The sequence below is a fragment of the Platalea leucorodia genome, assembly GCF_965183815.1.
Source record: "Platalea leucorodia genome assembly, chromosome: Z".
Lineage (NCBI taxonomy): Eukaryota > Metazoa > Chordata > Aves > Pelecaniformes > Threskiornithidae > Platalea > Platalea leucorodia.
Window position 1 is genome coordinate 14,402,406 of NC_138858.1, and position 16,698 is coordinate 14,419,103.

General features: G+C 39.8%; 1 protein-coding gene across 4 annotated transcripts in view; it reads left to right on the forward strand.

Moving 5' to 3' along the window:
* Positions 1 to 16,454, forward strand: part of SLC1A3 (solute carrier family 1 member 3) — a gene marked incomplete at both ends in the record, with an annotated part of 68,996 nt that extends 52,542 nt beyond the window's left edge. For 2 of the 4 annotated variants that reach the window (XM_082335836.1, XM_082335838.1), the window contains 5 exons: positions 7,065 to 7,360; positions 10,401 to 10,634; positions 13,221 to 13,415; positions 14,858 to 14,992; positions 16,250 to 16,454. In XM_082335836.1, the coding sequence (XP_082191962.1) occupies positions 7,065 to 7,360; positions 10,401 to 10,634; positions 13,221 to 13,415; positions 14,858 to 14,992; positions 16,250 to 16,454 (1,065 nt within the window). The remainder of the gene's footprint in view (positions 1 to 7,064; positions 7,361 to 10,400; positions 10,635 to 13,220; positions 13,416 to 14,857; positions 14,993 to 16,249) is intronic. The other 2 variants (XM_082335837.1, XM_082335839.1) reach the window with 2 other exon arrangements.
* Positions 16,455 to 16,698: the final 244 nt, after the last annotated feature.

Below are 16,698 nucleotides of genomic sequence, written 5' to 3' on the forward strand. Positions count from 1 at the left end.
CTAAAAACATATTACAGGAGAAACAAGTATATGTAAGATTCATAGGTATCCAGATAACTTTGTACACGTGACTCCATAACTTTCTTTTCAAAATTTTACATCAGGTTTTTCATATGTTTGTCAGAAGATTTATGAAGAAGGATGATCCATCTGGCACTAGTCTGGTTCTGTAGCACTGTGTTTGCTGGCCCAAACACAAAACAGACCGCTACTCCTAGTTGTCCACACTCAAAGGCATAATACTGATTCACAGCTTTGCACACCTGGAAACCATCACTGGCATATGCACTCCACATTCAAATCACATCTTTTGATATATTAGGTGCTCACATTCTGTCTTATAGCATCCTTAGGCAGGTTTTCCTGACAGAGATCTGTATTGGAACCCACTGGAAGGTTTTTCTTTCTTTCTCACCATGGCCAGCAGACAGGTCCTCTAATGACTGTGTTAGCACTCACAGCAAGTTTTGAACCTGTTACTTTTCCTGTCAACAGCAAGCACTTCCCAAAGCAGGTCCACTAACACACAGGACCAACTATCATTTCCAAGTTTTTAACCTCAAAAGATCAACTCTTAGTCCAAAATTTTGTAACACCAAGACATGGAAAATTGATCTTCCTAAATTTTCTACTGTTTCTCATTCAGTCTTCTAGTACTTTGGATTCCTTTTTCTGTTCTTCTTTCCCAGCAAGTCTGTGAGGCAAACAAAGCTGCCTCCTCTTGCTTCTTTTTCTCCTCCTGCTTTGCACATTTTCTTCCGCAGAAACAGGAAGAGTGGTGGAACAAAATGGCCCTTCCTCTCCAAAAAGGACCCCCCATTTTGGATCCAAGAAGCCATGAGGAGTCCCTGTAGGAGAGAAAGACAGCCCATGGAAAAGATAAGGAAATCCTTTCATTCAAACCTTTCAGCTGAGAATCAGCAGAAGCATTTCAGGCTTAGCTGGCAGCATTCAGCCCCATGCCCCAGGAAAGTCTACGGGGACAAAGCACCACCCTTGCCTAGCACGTCAATTTAAGAAGAATAATCTAGAAAATGCTGGACTTTAGTTTCACTCTGTTCTTTACTAGTGACTCCCTCTCTCCCCATGAAAGAACAAAGTTCTGTTGCCACCCTGTCTCTATCAGGACCTCCTCCAGTTAAATCAGTAGCAGACAGGGATCACTGGAAACAGCAGATTGTTAATCCAAACAGCACACTTTCTGGTGCTGGTTATTTCCATATAACATACATTGCTACCTTCACTGTGCACTGATCATTTGGGGGCTTTTGTGATTTTTATCACTAACAGGAGAATCTGAAAAGACTGACTGCAGATAAATATTCCACACTTACCTAAAGCTAGATTACCTTGTTCGAAATTTTCTCTATACCACTATATTCACCTCCAGTTTAGGAATATCTAAAGAAATCTTTGGATTTATCTTTCAGCTCTGGCCATTATCTCTTCATTTCTTTTTCTTTGCTAAATTCAAAAATGCTATCTAGCCTGGGGCTAAGCAGTCATAAACAGTCTGCTTGTTAAGCAGATACTGCTTTTTAACTCTGTTCTTCGTGCTGTCCTCTGGGGATATATCAAAAGACAAAAGAAACACAAGTGAACTTGGGACATCAAGAGAAACAGAATCAGTCTAACAATTTGGAGAGGGTCATTCTGTTGTGAATAGGTGGAATCTGATGCCAGCTGAAGCTTAAAGATCTGGAAATGTGTATCTGATAACTGCATTTCTTCTGAGCTTCTGAGCTTTTAATTAAATATTCTTTCCTGAACTCATCCTTACCAAGGGGATCGGAAGTGTTAATCACACATCCAGACATGAATACTAACTAATATATGCTGTCTATTCCTCATGATAATTTTGGCTAGTTAAAATGTATTTTAACCTGTGTCATCAACTCTTCTGTGGACAATTTAGAATGCTTTCACACATGTCCATATGGAAAGGAAAGAAAAAATTAATTAGGAAGATGGGATATCACTGCCTTATTTTAATTTCTTTTAATTTTTTAGACTTGCATTTAAGCAAACTTGTTGCTTTCAAGATTATCTTTCACTAAAAACTACATCATCATACAGACTTAGCACAAACTGTGCTAATTATACTATCTCAGAGTACTGACAGTAAATCATGAGTTTTCAGAGCAGTTACACATGCAATTACCTTGTCTGCATGTTAACCACTGGAATGTGCCACGTTATAACTGCCATGTTATAATGTTACTTCTTAAAAAGTCATGCAATGTATTCAAGTCAAACAACTGTGCTTATCTTCAACCACTAATGAAAACAAAATAATAATAAAAGTGTAAACACCCAATTCATTGTATTATGCAATAAAGTAATTCTATTGCCTATTTCATAATGAGATAACTTGGCTAAAATTGATTTTTAAAAAGTTGTTCATTAGCACCATGTCTTGTAAGAAAGTCCAGAAATGCCATTATTTTTATTTTCTACTTGCAGATAAGTTTGTTCATAGAAAGCTATTGGTATTAATATGTTTCAAATAATATTTACCTTCCTCCTAATTTGTTCCTAATAAATGAACTTAAGGAAAAATTATGAGTATTTTTCAACTAAAATCTTACCAGGCAAAAATAACCGCTGGGGACAAAATGCACCAAACCTCCTCAGAAATAACAGGACTTCAGTGATGTTGTGTAGCCCATCACAAATTATCAGTGTAGGTGTGTGGATTTCTAGTAAAACTTTATCAGCTCTTCTCAGACACTTAAGCCTTCAATCTGTTATATGAGCAGTTTTTCTTTGTCTAATTTCTTCTATTACTGAATGTTGCAAAAGAATGAGGATCTGCAGAATCACAGTGTGATGTTGAAATGTCAGTTAGAGCTCCATGAGCAGCTGATAACTCTGATTCCCACCAAGACAGAGACCTGCCTGAAAGCAGGAATCTCATAAAAGCTCACCAGTTTCTCTGCAGAGCAGTAATAGTCAACTCTGCTATTACTTCATCTATTTCAAAACCTTTGACATTTTCTGTCATCTTGAAGGTGGTCTTTCATCCTGTCACTTCCTCTAAACAGTTGGCTTTTTCACTGTTCCACACACAGAAAATTTGTTTTGTGGTGGTCAAGCTATCTTGCATTTTGCCTTTAGTGTCATCTGCAAAAGCACTAACAAGAATAAAGCTCAACCTACATTTTTTCCTTAGTAGATACCTCCTTTGTATTTCCCATATTTGGTTTTCCTTAATTTCTTTTGCTTCACCAGGAACCTTCTAATGACTTTTGATAGACAAGTTTGGGCATAAGAAGGCAGACACATCCACAGAGTTATCCTTAACCTCATTTAGCAATAATGAAAGAAAGCCTAGTTCAAGAGACTGTCCCAGAGCAAGTAAAGTTGCTCTGATTCCTGTTGCTCAGATTCTCATTTTGAATCTCACTGTAAATAAACTGTTTCTCCACTGCTCTGGAAGGGGTTCTAGAAAGACTGTTCTCCCTAGCAACATTTCTGAATACTTAAGTCTGACGAAAAGAATGAGTCAACAGATAAGATTTACATCTCTGTGTACCAGTCTAGTAGTTGAAATGGAAACAGACTTTGCTAGGTGAGGTCCTAAAATCCATATTATATCCCTAAAGGGACTTAACTAATAAACAATTAAAGGCATCTTCCCGCTAGGACAGAATTCCAGAATCAGCACAAAAAAGAAGGAGCATGTTTATTACAACCTAAAATGATTTCTAACTGGGGTTTTTAAAGGTAAGAAACTTCATGTGATTGTGCTTTCTCTCCTGTAGCTGCCCACCTTCTTCCCAGTCCCCTGTCATAGTTTTTGAGCCCAATGTCCAATTCCAACCTAATTTGACATGAGTGGGACAATTCTCAGACAAATCAAGACTGTGCTGCCACTGAAAGAAAAGCAGTTTATGACTTAGCTCATGGCCTGTTCCAACAGGCAGCAGCCAACCAGCCAGGCAGCACACATCTAACACTGTCTAACAGTTGTATTATGTGTTGCTTTTGACCTAGTCCAATAAGTAGGAATGAGAGAAGAACCTGAGGGTAATGGAGGAGAATTAGGACAAAGTCAGTTATGATGTGTCTAGGGAAAGTAGGAAATGAATAGGAAATTCAGCAGGAAATTAGGCTTCAATTCCAGTCCTCATTAAGCAGCTTGCTTTTTTATGTTTGTCTAATCTGTATGCCCATGAGTCCAGATAATTACACCCTTCAGATACTTCCATTAAGTAATTTTTACCTAAGTTTTATTTTCTACAGAAAAACAGTAATAAAAATATACATATAAGACAATTATCATACCATCATTAAAAAAAAAAAAAAATTAGAAGTGTTGATGTACAGTGTTAGGCAGTATTTTAACATTCCTGTCAGGACTGAATTAAAAACTCTGTAGTGAGAACTTCTAGAAAATTTCCATTTCCACTCCAATACCTCTCTGCCACTTAAAGAGGCAATCCCATCCCTCCTTCCCCAGCTGTGTAGTTCCAGTCTCAGTGTTTTGCCTTCTCGGACATTCATCAGTCACTGAGCTGATTCACCTCCATAGCATTTACCCAAAAATGGCCACTTTTTTTGCTTGATAAGTTTTCTGCCAACTTAAAAAGTAAAACTGGCTCACTGAGAGATCAAACTAGAAGTGACACAGAGGAGAAATTATCACAGGTTGGATATGAGTGGGTGAGGGAGTGGAACTGGGCTTTTCCATGTCAGCCAACTGTTCGAACAGCTCAGCTGCCTGCTCTAACCACAGCCCAAATCTTAAAACATTTTAGAAAATTTCATTTAAATCTCAAGAATATCTGACCTCTATGGAGATTTGTTCTGCTACACCTTAGTCAGAAACTTTCCATAAATCTCCTGGAAGCAAGTTTTATTTGAAATTCTGAAAGACTTAAAGCCTTCAGGGGGATATAGCAAATATGTGACAGGAGTGCATAAAACTATTCAGGTGTGGAAAATAACAGAAAATTAGTTCAGTGTTGATAGATGCTGATATTCAGGTTTCCCATCTTATTAATAAATACTACATTTCACTCAAATACTTTTGCAGTGCGCAACAGTCTCCAAATATTATTAATAATACTACAGCTCCTAGACTTAATATTTGTCTTTTGTTGGCAAGCCCAAAGCAATAAAAATCCAAAGTTGCTGAATAACCTTGACACAAGCATCCCATCGCTTTAAAAGGGTATTTAGCATCCTGAGATATATTAGAAACATTTTACTAGTGATATTTAGTATTCTTTGTGTTCAACAGAATTTAATCAGGACAGGGATCCAGGGCTTTTTGAGCCCAGACAAAAATATTCAGGATACACGTTTCTCTTTGGAAAAGCATTAGGTGGTGAAAGACTGGTTCTCAATGTAGACATTTAGGAGCATATTGAGATTTTGCAATTGATTTGCCTATTCCATAATGGAACCATTTAAGGTAGAACCCTTCTCTTAATCAAGAAAAATGGTGACTTGTTACTGCAAAGCATAGAAAACTAATGGCTTTGCCATAGCAAAGGAAAAAAGAGGCATGTATATTTAAGTTACTTTCATTCTAATTTTTTTTAATTCAAAAAGATGAAAAAGGAAACTCCAGAGCATATGAAAATATTTTCACTAGCCAAAAAAAGACCTATTTATCATAGAATCATAGAATCGTTAAGGTTGGAAAAGACCCTTAAGATCATCGAGTCCAACCGTTAACCTAGCACTGCCAATTCCACTACTAAACCATGTCCTCAATCACCACGTCTACCTTTCTTTTAAATACCTCCAGGGATGGAGACTCAACCACTTCCCTGGGCAGCCTCTTCCAGTGCCTGATTGCCCTTTTGGTGAAGAAGTTTTTCCTAATATCCAACGTAAACTTCCCCTGGTGCAGCTTGAGGCCATTTTCTCTTGTCCTATTGCTTGTTACTTGGGGGAAAAGATCAACCCCCACCTTGCTACAGCCTCCTTTCAGGCAGTTGTAGAGAGCAATAGGTCTCCCCTCAGCCTCCTCTTCTCCAGGCTAAACAACCCCAGCTCCCTCAGCTGCTCCTCATAAGACTTGTGCTCCAGGCCCTTCACCAGCTTCATTGCCCTTCTTTGGACATGCTCCAGCACCTCCATGTCCTTCTTGGAGTGAGGGGCCCAAAACTGAACACAGTACTCAAGGTGCGGCCTCACCAGTGCTGACTACAGGGGCACTATGACCTCCCTGGTCCTGCTGGCCACACTATTCCTGATACAAGCCAGGATGCTATTGGCTTTCTTGGCCACCTGAGCACACTTGCAGGCTCATGTTCAGGCAGCTGTCAACCAACACCCCCAGGTCCTTTTCTGCCAGGCAGCTCTCCAGCCACTCCTCCCCCAGCCTGTAGCGTTGCCTGGGGTTGTTGTGACCCAAGTGCAGGACCAGGCACTGAGCCTTGTTGAACCTCATACAGTTGGCCTTGGCCCAACGATCCAGCCTGTCCAGGTCCCCCTGTAGGGCCTTCCTGCCCTCCAGCAGATCAACACTCCCCCCCCAACTTGGTGTCATCTGCAAACTTACTGAGGGTGCACTTAATCCCCTCATCCAGATCATCGGTAAAGACATCGAACAGGACGTGCCCCAGTACTGAGCCCTGGGGATCACCACTCATGACTAGCCACCAACTGGATTTGACTCTGTTAACCGCCACTTTCTGGGGTCAGCCGTCCAGCCAGTTTTTAACTCAGTGCAGAGTGCACTTATCCAAGCCATTTAACAGCTGGAAATATGTTGTTGGGAAAAATAACAATTTATAAAAATGCACACTAAGAATCAATAGTTTTGTCACAAAACTCATGATCATGACAAATTTGCATCTTTGATTTTGACATATTTATGAAAAAATGAGTTCCGGAAGCTAAAGGTGAAGATTTAGCTCTTGAAGTTAATATGGGTTTTTGTTGCTTTCAGAAAAGCCAGGCTTTTATCACAGTACATTTTACCAACAAATATTACACAAAGAATACAAATGTCCTACAATAGAAACTAATAATTTAATGTGTGATTTTTAGCTTTGATTGCTATAATTCACAGAATTCCTATCTTTCTTTTATTTTTGTTTTAACAGTTCAAAACTAACTATGAAAAGAGAATGTTTAAAGTAGATATTCCATCCAATGACACATCCACAGTGGCTTCCATAATAAGCAATGTGTCAGAAGCAATGGAAACCCTCACCCGAATGAAAGAGGAAATTGTTCCTGTTCCAGGGTCTGTAAATGGAGTGAATGCCCTTGGCTTGGTGGTTTTCTCAATAAGTTTTGGCCTGGTGATTGGAAGCATGAAGGAGCAAGGTCAGGCATTAAAAGACTTCTTTGATAGTCTTAATGAGGCTATCATGAGATTGGTAGCTCTAATCATGTGGTAAGTACCTTTTTGATAAATTCCGTTTCAAGTTACTAACTATTTTTTCACCACAGTCAGGCATTGTATAGCAAGAGTCTGTTTGGCAGGAAGTCAGACAGTAAGATGTTAATAACCTTGTAGCTTTTGTCATAAATGAATCATAGAATCACAGAATCACAGAATGGTGTGGGTTGGAAGGGACCTTAAAGATCATCTAGTTCCAACCCCCCTGCCATGGGCAGAGACACCTTCCACTAGACCAGGTTGCTCAAAGTACCATCCAGCCTGGCCTTGAACACTTCCAGGGTTGGGACATCCACAACTTCTCTGGGCAACCTGTTCCAGTGCCTCACCACCCTCATAGGGAATAATTTCTTCCTTATATCTAATCTAAATCTACCCTCTTTCAGTTTATAGCCATTACTCCTTGTCCTATCACTACATACCCTTGTAAAAAGTCCCTCTCCAGCTTTCTTGTAGGCCTCCTTCAGGTATTGGAAGGCTGCAATAAGGTCTCCCTGAAGCCTTGTCTTCTCCAGGCTGAACAACCCCAACTCTCTCAGCCTGTCCTCATAGGAGAGGTGCTTCAGCCCTCTGATCATCTTTGTGGCCCCCCTCTGGATCTCGGTCCAGAAGGTCCATGTCCTTCTTAAGCTGGGGGCCCCAGAGCTGAATGCAGTACTCCAGGTGGGGTCTAACCAGAGCAGAGTAGAGGGGGAGAATCTCCTCCCTCAACCTGCTGGCCATGCTGCTTTTGATGCAGCCCAGGATACCATTGGTTTTCCGGGCTGGAAGCACACATTGCTGGGTCATGTTGAGCTTCTCAGCAATCAACACCCTTCTCCTCACAGCTGCTCTCAATCCATTCTCTGCCCAGCCTGTATTTGTGCTTGGGATTGCCCCGACCCATGTGAAGGACCTTGCTCTTGGCCTTATTGAACTTCATGAGGTTCACACGGGCCCACCTCTCAAGCCTGTCAGGGTCCCTCTGGATGGCATCCCTCCCCTCCAGCATGTTGACTGCACCACTCAGCTTGGTGTCGTCAACAAACTTGCTGAGGGTGCCCTCAATCCCGCTGTCCATGTCGCCAACAAAGATGTTAAACAGCACCAATCCCTATACCGACCCCTGAGTAATGACACTCATCACTGGTCTCCACTTGGACACAGAGCTGTTGACTGCAACTCGTTGAGTGCAACCATCCTGCCAATTCCTTACCCACCAGTGGTCCATTCATCGAATCCATGTCTTTCCAATTTAGAGACAAGAATGTTGTGCGGGACAGTGCCAAATGCTTTGCACAAGTCCAGGTAGATGATGTCAGTTGCTCTTCCCTTACCCACCAGCGCTGTAACCCCATCACAGAAGGCCACCAAATTTGTCAGGCACGATTTTCCCTTAGTGAAGCCATGTTGGCTGTCACCAATCACCTCCTTATTTTCAATGTGCCTTAGCATAGTTTCCAGGAGGATCTTCTCCATCATCTTGCCGGGCACAGAAGTGAGACTGACTGGCCTGTAGTTCCCTGGGTCTTGAACCCAAGAACTGTAATTCTGTATGTCAATAATTTGCCCAAACATACCTACTCTTCTGGTGTGTTTAACTTTCGACATGAGAAAAATCAGGGTCTATGGCAGAACTTGCTAAGCTTATACAGAGCCATTCTATGTCTTCATAAAGATAGAGATCACAACAGTATGCTATCAAAGTTTCCTTATATCCTAATCTGTCTTCACTGAAGGAAACTGACAAACCTCTCCCATAACCTTATTTCTACACAGCAAGACCTCATTATCATTAGTTTCCAAAATAACTGGCTCCTGCAGCTGCATAGCATATACATATGTCCTTGCATTGTAGCTGCACTGCTTGCACATACACATAATTTTCCTACTTTATCGTGTTGAGTAGGTAAATAACACCAATACCTTCTCCCTCAGACATTAGCCATGAAGTCTTTTCAACAATGAAGATTCATTATTTGTCAGATAGAAGGTTAATTATGAAAAGAAATTATGTCTTGTTGCCTTCTTTACTACAGAAAACAAACAAACAAATCAACTCCAAAAGCCTACCCAAGAGCACACACACATATGTTGCAGCACTAGATACAAAACTAAAAATAAGCATTTTTTCCAGTAACTAAAATTCTATTCTGCCAGGAAATATCTTACAAAGCAAAAATCTTTTCTCCTTCTTTACAAGCATCCTTAAGATGATAAAGCAGTGGATGAGAATTGTTACTTTTGAGAAATTTCTACATGGATTTGATGGCTTATAGTGCAATTGAGATACACTGGATAAATTTTGTTCTGTGGTAACTTATTGTGAAAAGACAAGTAGACATTTATAGAAATAAGGCCCTACCAAATGTCCAGCTGCAGCAGAACTATGTTAGAGTTTTATGCTCAACACTAGCTCTTTCTTCATCTATAGCTGTGCTTACCAATAAGAAAAAGCAGATCATACCACTTTTGTTGCTGCCCCACAATGTAGCTAACCTCTGTCATACAGATGGCTTCATGCTGAAGTATTTATCCAGTGCTCCACTGGATAAAATGGGGCATGGCCAGAAGCAGCTTGAAATCATCAAAAGTTATCAGCCTTCTGTATGGGTTCCTTCCCCCAACAGCATAGGAAACAGCACTGGTGAGATAACAGAACTGGGCACTTGGCATAGTCTACAACTATTTTGGTAGAGCCTTCATTCATGTAGGCAGAATTATAACAGAATTGGCTAAACTAGCTTTTACATGACACTTGAATTCCAAAGAGAGCTCATCTCTCTACATGTCTGAAAGGTATGCCATACATCTTGAAATCCTTACCAGATCCTAAATCCAATGGAGCCTATCAGAAACACTCACTGCTGAGGTTTAATCCAGGCTGAACTGTTAAGAGTTAAAGAGTTAAACTTTAGAACTGCTTCTGAATAAGTGCAGTCATCCGAACAGTGAAATCATACATTCATGCATACATATAAACACAAAAGGTGCGGATGGGAGAGTGAATTTCTACTTTGTTCAGTACAATACTGATTTGATTTCTTGTTTGCAGGTATGCTCCACTTGGAATCCTCTTCTTGATTGCTGGAAAAATTGTTGAGATGGAAGATATGGGTGTGATTGGTGGTCAGCTTGCCATGTATACTGTGACAGTTATCATCGGTTTGCTAATTCATGCTGTCATTGTCCTACCTCTTCTCTACTTTCTGATCACTCGTAAGAACCCTTGGGTATTTATTGGAGGCTTAATCCAGGCATTAGTCACAGCTTTGGGAACATCTTCCAGGTATAATACAATATTTTAAGCCCATATTATTTTTTATAATATTACTGGTTTGAGAAAAAATTTTGCTTAATGTAATTGGTTAACTCTGTATTCAAGTATTCACTTGGGCACTTCATTTCAGTTCTGCTGCTCTCCAATAAAGATAACAGATAATTATTATCATTTTATTGACCTGAACTTTGTTTTCTATAAGAATCCCTGAAGAGAGATGTAATGAGTCTGTTTGGTGACTGTATGGCCGGAACCCTTGTGACTTTGATTAGCCTTGGTGTTTGAGATTTTGAAGTAGTTTGTAACAGCTTCCTGGAAAAAGATGCAACTGGCAAAGGATGTGCATGGCAAAATGGAGCAGCAAACAGTAAAGTTCAGAGGGGATTCTGAGAGACCTTGAGAGCCCTTATTGGCAGCTGACATTCTGTGCTCAAAATCCTGGTAGCCGGTGATGATATATACAACCTGCAACAGAAATGCCACTTTTGGTCTTTGTTGATGAAATTATAGGTACATCACATGAATAAAAAACCTGTTTGCATCTATGATGAAAGGAAACATTATTGTAATCAAATATACATTTCTATACTATATGACCTTTCATAAAGCACCTTTCATTTGAATAGATTTTAAAAGTTCCTCCTAAAGACAGATGTTTTAAGTCAGATATTCTGTATTACCAAATTCAAGTCCCTGGTGTTTGGGACTGTTTTGAAGATCTGGATGAGAAGCTATTGTAACCATTAATGTAGAATCTGATTAAGTTTTGTATAACTGAAAAAGCTTTTGAGGACTTAAAAAAATTATGACAGTATATTAATGGGTAGAGAGGGACAATTAATTTCACATTTGACATTTTGACATCAATCCTTGCAAATTTGTGGAATGCCTAAAAGGGAATTGGAGTAATAACGATTTTTAAAAGAAGATAATAAAACTAATACCAGTCAACATAGTTTTAAAGAGAATAAAACAAAACTACAGCCTTGGTGAGTAACAGTAATAGTGTTAAGAGGATATGTTCCAGCTTCTGTAAGACATTCCACTAGGCGCTGCTCAAGATTCTGTGTAAGAGCCTAGACTGATGCAAGAGAACACATTATGCTGCGAGTGGATTTAAAAGCTGTTTAAAATTTAACTGTAAGTTGACTGTCATCAAAGAGATTTTCTAGCACAATCTTCCACAACCCTTCTTTACTTTACATTTTATCAGTATTTTATTTTATCAATATTGATAAAGTTTCAAAGACATGAAAGTCTGTTAAGTAGTTAGCAATGACTGAGATGGCGTAATCTAAATTGCTGGGTCTTGAAAAACCTCTTTACTTTGATATGATCAGATCTAGAGATACATCATGAAGAACAAAGAGCCCAGCCAGCTCTTATAAAATGGCCACTTTATCCTTCCTTCTGAGGCAGTGCCACTGAAAAGGAACTTGGCATCATGTGGGCTGAATGGACACTCTTGTAGCATATGAAGCCAAAATGTTCAGTTGGGTTGGTCTTTATATGAAATTATCATGTATATCATATTTGGATGTAGCAGCAGGGGAACAAGATTAAGTGGTGTAATGGGGCCTGGGTGGGACAGACTTAACTTTCTTCATAGCAGCTTGTATGGTGCCGTGTTTTAGATTTGTGACCAAAACAACGCTGATCACACACTGATGTTCTAGTTATTGACGAACAGTATTTGCACAGTGTCAAGGCCTTCTCTGTTTCTCACTCTGCCCTCACAGTGAGTAGATTGAGGGGTGTGGAATAGGTTGGGAGGGCACACAACCAGGCAGATGACCAAATTACCCAGAGATATTTCATGCCATATAACATCATGCTCAGCAATGAAAAGGGAAAAGAGGGGATTTTAGGGAGGCTAGCCACCTTTTACTTGGGAACTGGCTGGGCATTGGTCTACCTGTGGGAGATGATAAGTGATTACCTTCGCATCACTTGTTTTGTTTTGTTTCTCTCTTCTTCCACTTATCCTTTACTTATTAAAGTTTTGGTTTTTTTTTAAATCTCAGCCCCTGTGTTTTCTTGCTTTTACTGTTCCTTTCTTCTTTGCCTGCCTCACTCAGGGTATGGGGGCAAGTAAGCAAGTGGCTGTGTGGTGCTTAGCTGCCTACTGGTGTTAACCCACAAGTGGTAAAGTAATGTCATCATCCATCAAAATGCCCTTTCCAGGGGAACCAACAACTAAATAAAACATGCTGTTTACAGAAGGCTTGAATAGCTTAATTTGTATAACTTCCAGAAAACAATGCTTAAGGATGATTCAGTCATAACTCCATGACATAAAAAATGAGAAGTGGTAATTGTGACAAAATACTGAAGTTAGACACATTCAGGCTAGGTACTACATAGACAGTGACAGTAATTAACCATTGGAAAAACTTTCCAAGAGCATTAGGAGAATCTCTGTCATTTTAATAATGTTTAAATTCAGCCTTTGCATTTTCTAAAAAAATATTCTGGTAGATCACGTAAAAATTACGACAGTTAGAACAATCTCTCTTGTCACAATGTGTGATGCTCTTTTCATTCCCTCTTTGTAGAATTTGTATCATATATTACCTTCTTTTCTTTTTGTTTCAGTTCTGCAACACTACCTGTTACGTTTAAGTGTCTAGAAGAAATAAATGGAGTGGACAAACGAGTTACAAGATTTGTACTCCCAGTTGGTGCTACAATTAATATGGATGGAACTGCTTTATATGAGGCTTTGGCTGCAATTTTCATTGCACAGGTTAACAACTTTGATCTGAACTTTGGGCAGATTATCACAATCAGGTACAGAAGCCATTATTACCTACATCTAATAAAAGCACCTTTGTGATGACTCCTTCTTGCTGTTATATGCAGGATTAAACAAAAGCATCTAGAGCTAAAACCAGGAACTGCTACAGTAGCTGACTAACTGTAATGATTTGCATTTCCTGCATAGAAGAGGCCCCCCAGCCCATATTCTCCATTAGGTAAACCTTTAAAAAACTGTAACATGACACACCTATCACTGCACTTAGCAGAGTCAACAAGAACAGTTTTTAATGACTTTCAAATTTTCTTTCTTAAGAATTCATGCAGCTGTTGGGAGCTATAGACTTACAATCAGTGCCAGGTTGTTTATAATGCATGTACAAAACAGTAGCATAAAAGCATCACAGTGCTAATGCTAGGAGAGGTAGTGTTTTCCTAGTCCTGATGGGCTCCGGATACAAGTAGAGCAAGCTATGTAAGGAGCAGTAATACCTTTTATTACACCAGCTGATAGAGGTGGAGAAGATAGGTATGTTTTCAAGCACACAAGCCTTCATGTTTGAAATAGAAGAGCAAACAACCCACTAAGTAGCACTCGATGATAACTGATCTGCCTTAATTTCATTATCTTACTCAAACAGCTTAAGAGAAAAGTGTGATGGGTACCTGTGCAGAAGAAACAAATGTCAGCAAGAGGAGAGAGGGACACTGTAGGACAGAGAGACACATATTTATCACACAGGAACACTGAAAGTTCAGATATGGTGAACTGGGAATGTAGAAGATTTTCAAGTAGAAGTGCTTCTCTCCATAAAACCCACCAGCTTAATTCAATATTCATCAACAGAAGGCAAAACTCTGCCTTCACACTCTGAGGCAATAGTTCCACATCCGTTGGTACTAGAGATGCTCCCTGCCAAATCACCCGACAAAACAAATTCTTCCTAAACCAGGTGTGAACAAGCATATTTCTATCAAGTTACTAGACTGTATGATTCAGGGTTTCTGGCAGCTTTATTTTTCCTGATGGCAGAATGCCAGCTGCTGGAGGACAGATACTTCACCTGGCATGAAGTTATAGTGAGATGGACATAGAATAAAAGTTCTTGCATTAGATCTGCCAGGACAAAATTACTCAGCTTTTCTTTTAACATGTTTGAGCTTGTGGAGTTTGCTCAATGGGTGGGGGCATGTAGCTTGTAATGTTTTTGTCTGGCCCTTAGCATCTAGTAGGGGATTTACCACCTAACAAAATCATGTTTCGAGGGTTCTGGATAAAGGTTTAGTGTAAACATTTTGGATTAAGATCCACACTCTCAGGCAGCTATGCAGTGTTCAGATAAGCGACAGGGCTCATCTTTTTATTTACTACTGAACAAATGCCTTCTTGCTTCATATCAGTCTGTAATGTTTCCCAGATGAGAGAGAGTTTATTATGGAAGTCAATTAATTGCTCTTGCCATCTCTTTGCACAGCATCACAGCTACAGCTGCCAGTATTGGGGCTGCAGGCATTCCTCAAGCCGGTTTGGTCACCATGGTTATTGTGCTTACTTCAGTAGGTTTGCCTACAGATGATATCACTCTTATCATTGCAGTGGACTGGTTCTTGTAAGTATTTTTATGGAGTTGCTAAGGGTTTAGATCATATTTAGAAGTGACATAGCCAGGGAAATTCTGGCAATACTGCAGTCAGTGGTGTACTTCTTTTGCTGTGGAAAGCAGTTGAAAAGAAAAGTTAAAAAAACCCACAATTTCTTGTGATTAATGTATTTCCTTAGAGCAGATGGTGAGGGGTGTTACTTAATGATGGTTCCTTTTGTATGCAAAAGGGTTACTTAGAAACCTGGATCCTTAGGACACTAAGAAAACTTTCAGACACACTGTAATTAAATTAGCAAAGAATTGCTTTAGTCTTCTATTTTTTGTAGGATGGCAATTAAAACCTTTCCATCAATCAGGCTCAGAGCTGGTTCAGATCCGACCGAGTTCATTGCAGCCCTGCTGGCTACCTAATCTAGGAAAGATTCATATGTCTACCCCATGGACACAGAAATGAAAAACAGTTGTGTAACTCTCTTATCCAGCCACCACAACGTATTGCCCCTCAGTTTTTCCATTCCTCTGTCTGCCGAAGACTGACACTGTAGGTATATGGGGAAATCCCTTAGGTTCAGGAACTAAATCAAAGCCAGAAGGTTCCCTCTGACCTCTATTTCATCTAATCCCTATTAGTTATAGTTTCCAGAGGCTTTTACCCTTCAGTCTTCTCAAGTGATCCCTGTAAGAAGTTGCCCGTATTATTATCAGAACGTAATGTCTTCAAATGATTAACCAAACGCCCCCAGACTTATGAAGGTGGACACTTATCAAGTAACAGTGCCATCATCAAGCTGTCTCCTACATCAGGACAGAGCCCTCTAAGAGGGCTGAAATGTTGTAGTTTAATTTGAATTATTTCAGCACAATTCCACCCTAAATTACTGACTGTAGTTTATGGTCAGGAGGCAAATGACCCTAAAAAGGTAGATTCTCATTGGCTTACATGTTCAGAGGCTATAAACCCAAACCGCCAGAGTATAGGAATGCCACGGAGAAGCACCTGCCATATGCTTCCTTTGTCATCCTCATCACACAGCTGCTTCTTGCTGTGAAGTTGTCATGAGTATTAATACATTTTGTGACTCCAAATCCTAGTGTATTTGTCAATTTCTGTAGAAGAAATCATGGCATTAACAGTTCAGATAAATGAATATACATAAAATGGCCAAATCATCTAGTAGTTATTCAAAGGCCATTTTAACAGCTAGTCTGCATGCTTCCCTGAAGAAGTTGTGAAATCAAGGCTAACTTACTATTTCTCCTTAGGGATCGTCTCCGTACTACTACCAATGTCCTGGGAGACTCCATCGGAGCAGGAATTGTTGAACATTTATCACGGCATGAGCTGAAGAACAGGGATGCTGAAATGGGTAATTCTGTGATAGAGGAAAATGAAATGAAGAAACCATACCAACTGATCTCACAAGAAAATGAGAGTGAGAAACCATTAGATAGTGAAACCAAGATGTAGGGTGAAGAAAGCATGAGTCCAACACTACAAGTGTGGAAAACACATGTTTTTTCCAGCCATTTATATCTTGAATTCACCAAGTTCACTTATTCCTTGTTTTCTCCCTTTATGCTAGCACTGAAAAGAATTAATGAAAATATATTCCAAATTAGCAGGATCACAGTATATGTTGGCTTCCCACTTAAAAAAAATTAACAGGCAACAGCACTGGTCCTGCTAGAGATGTGCTAACTGAGCATAAAAA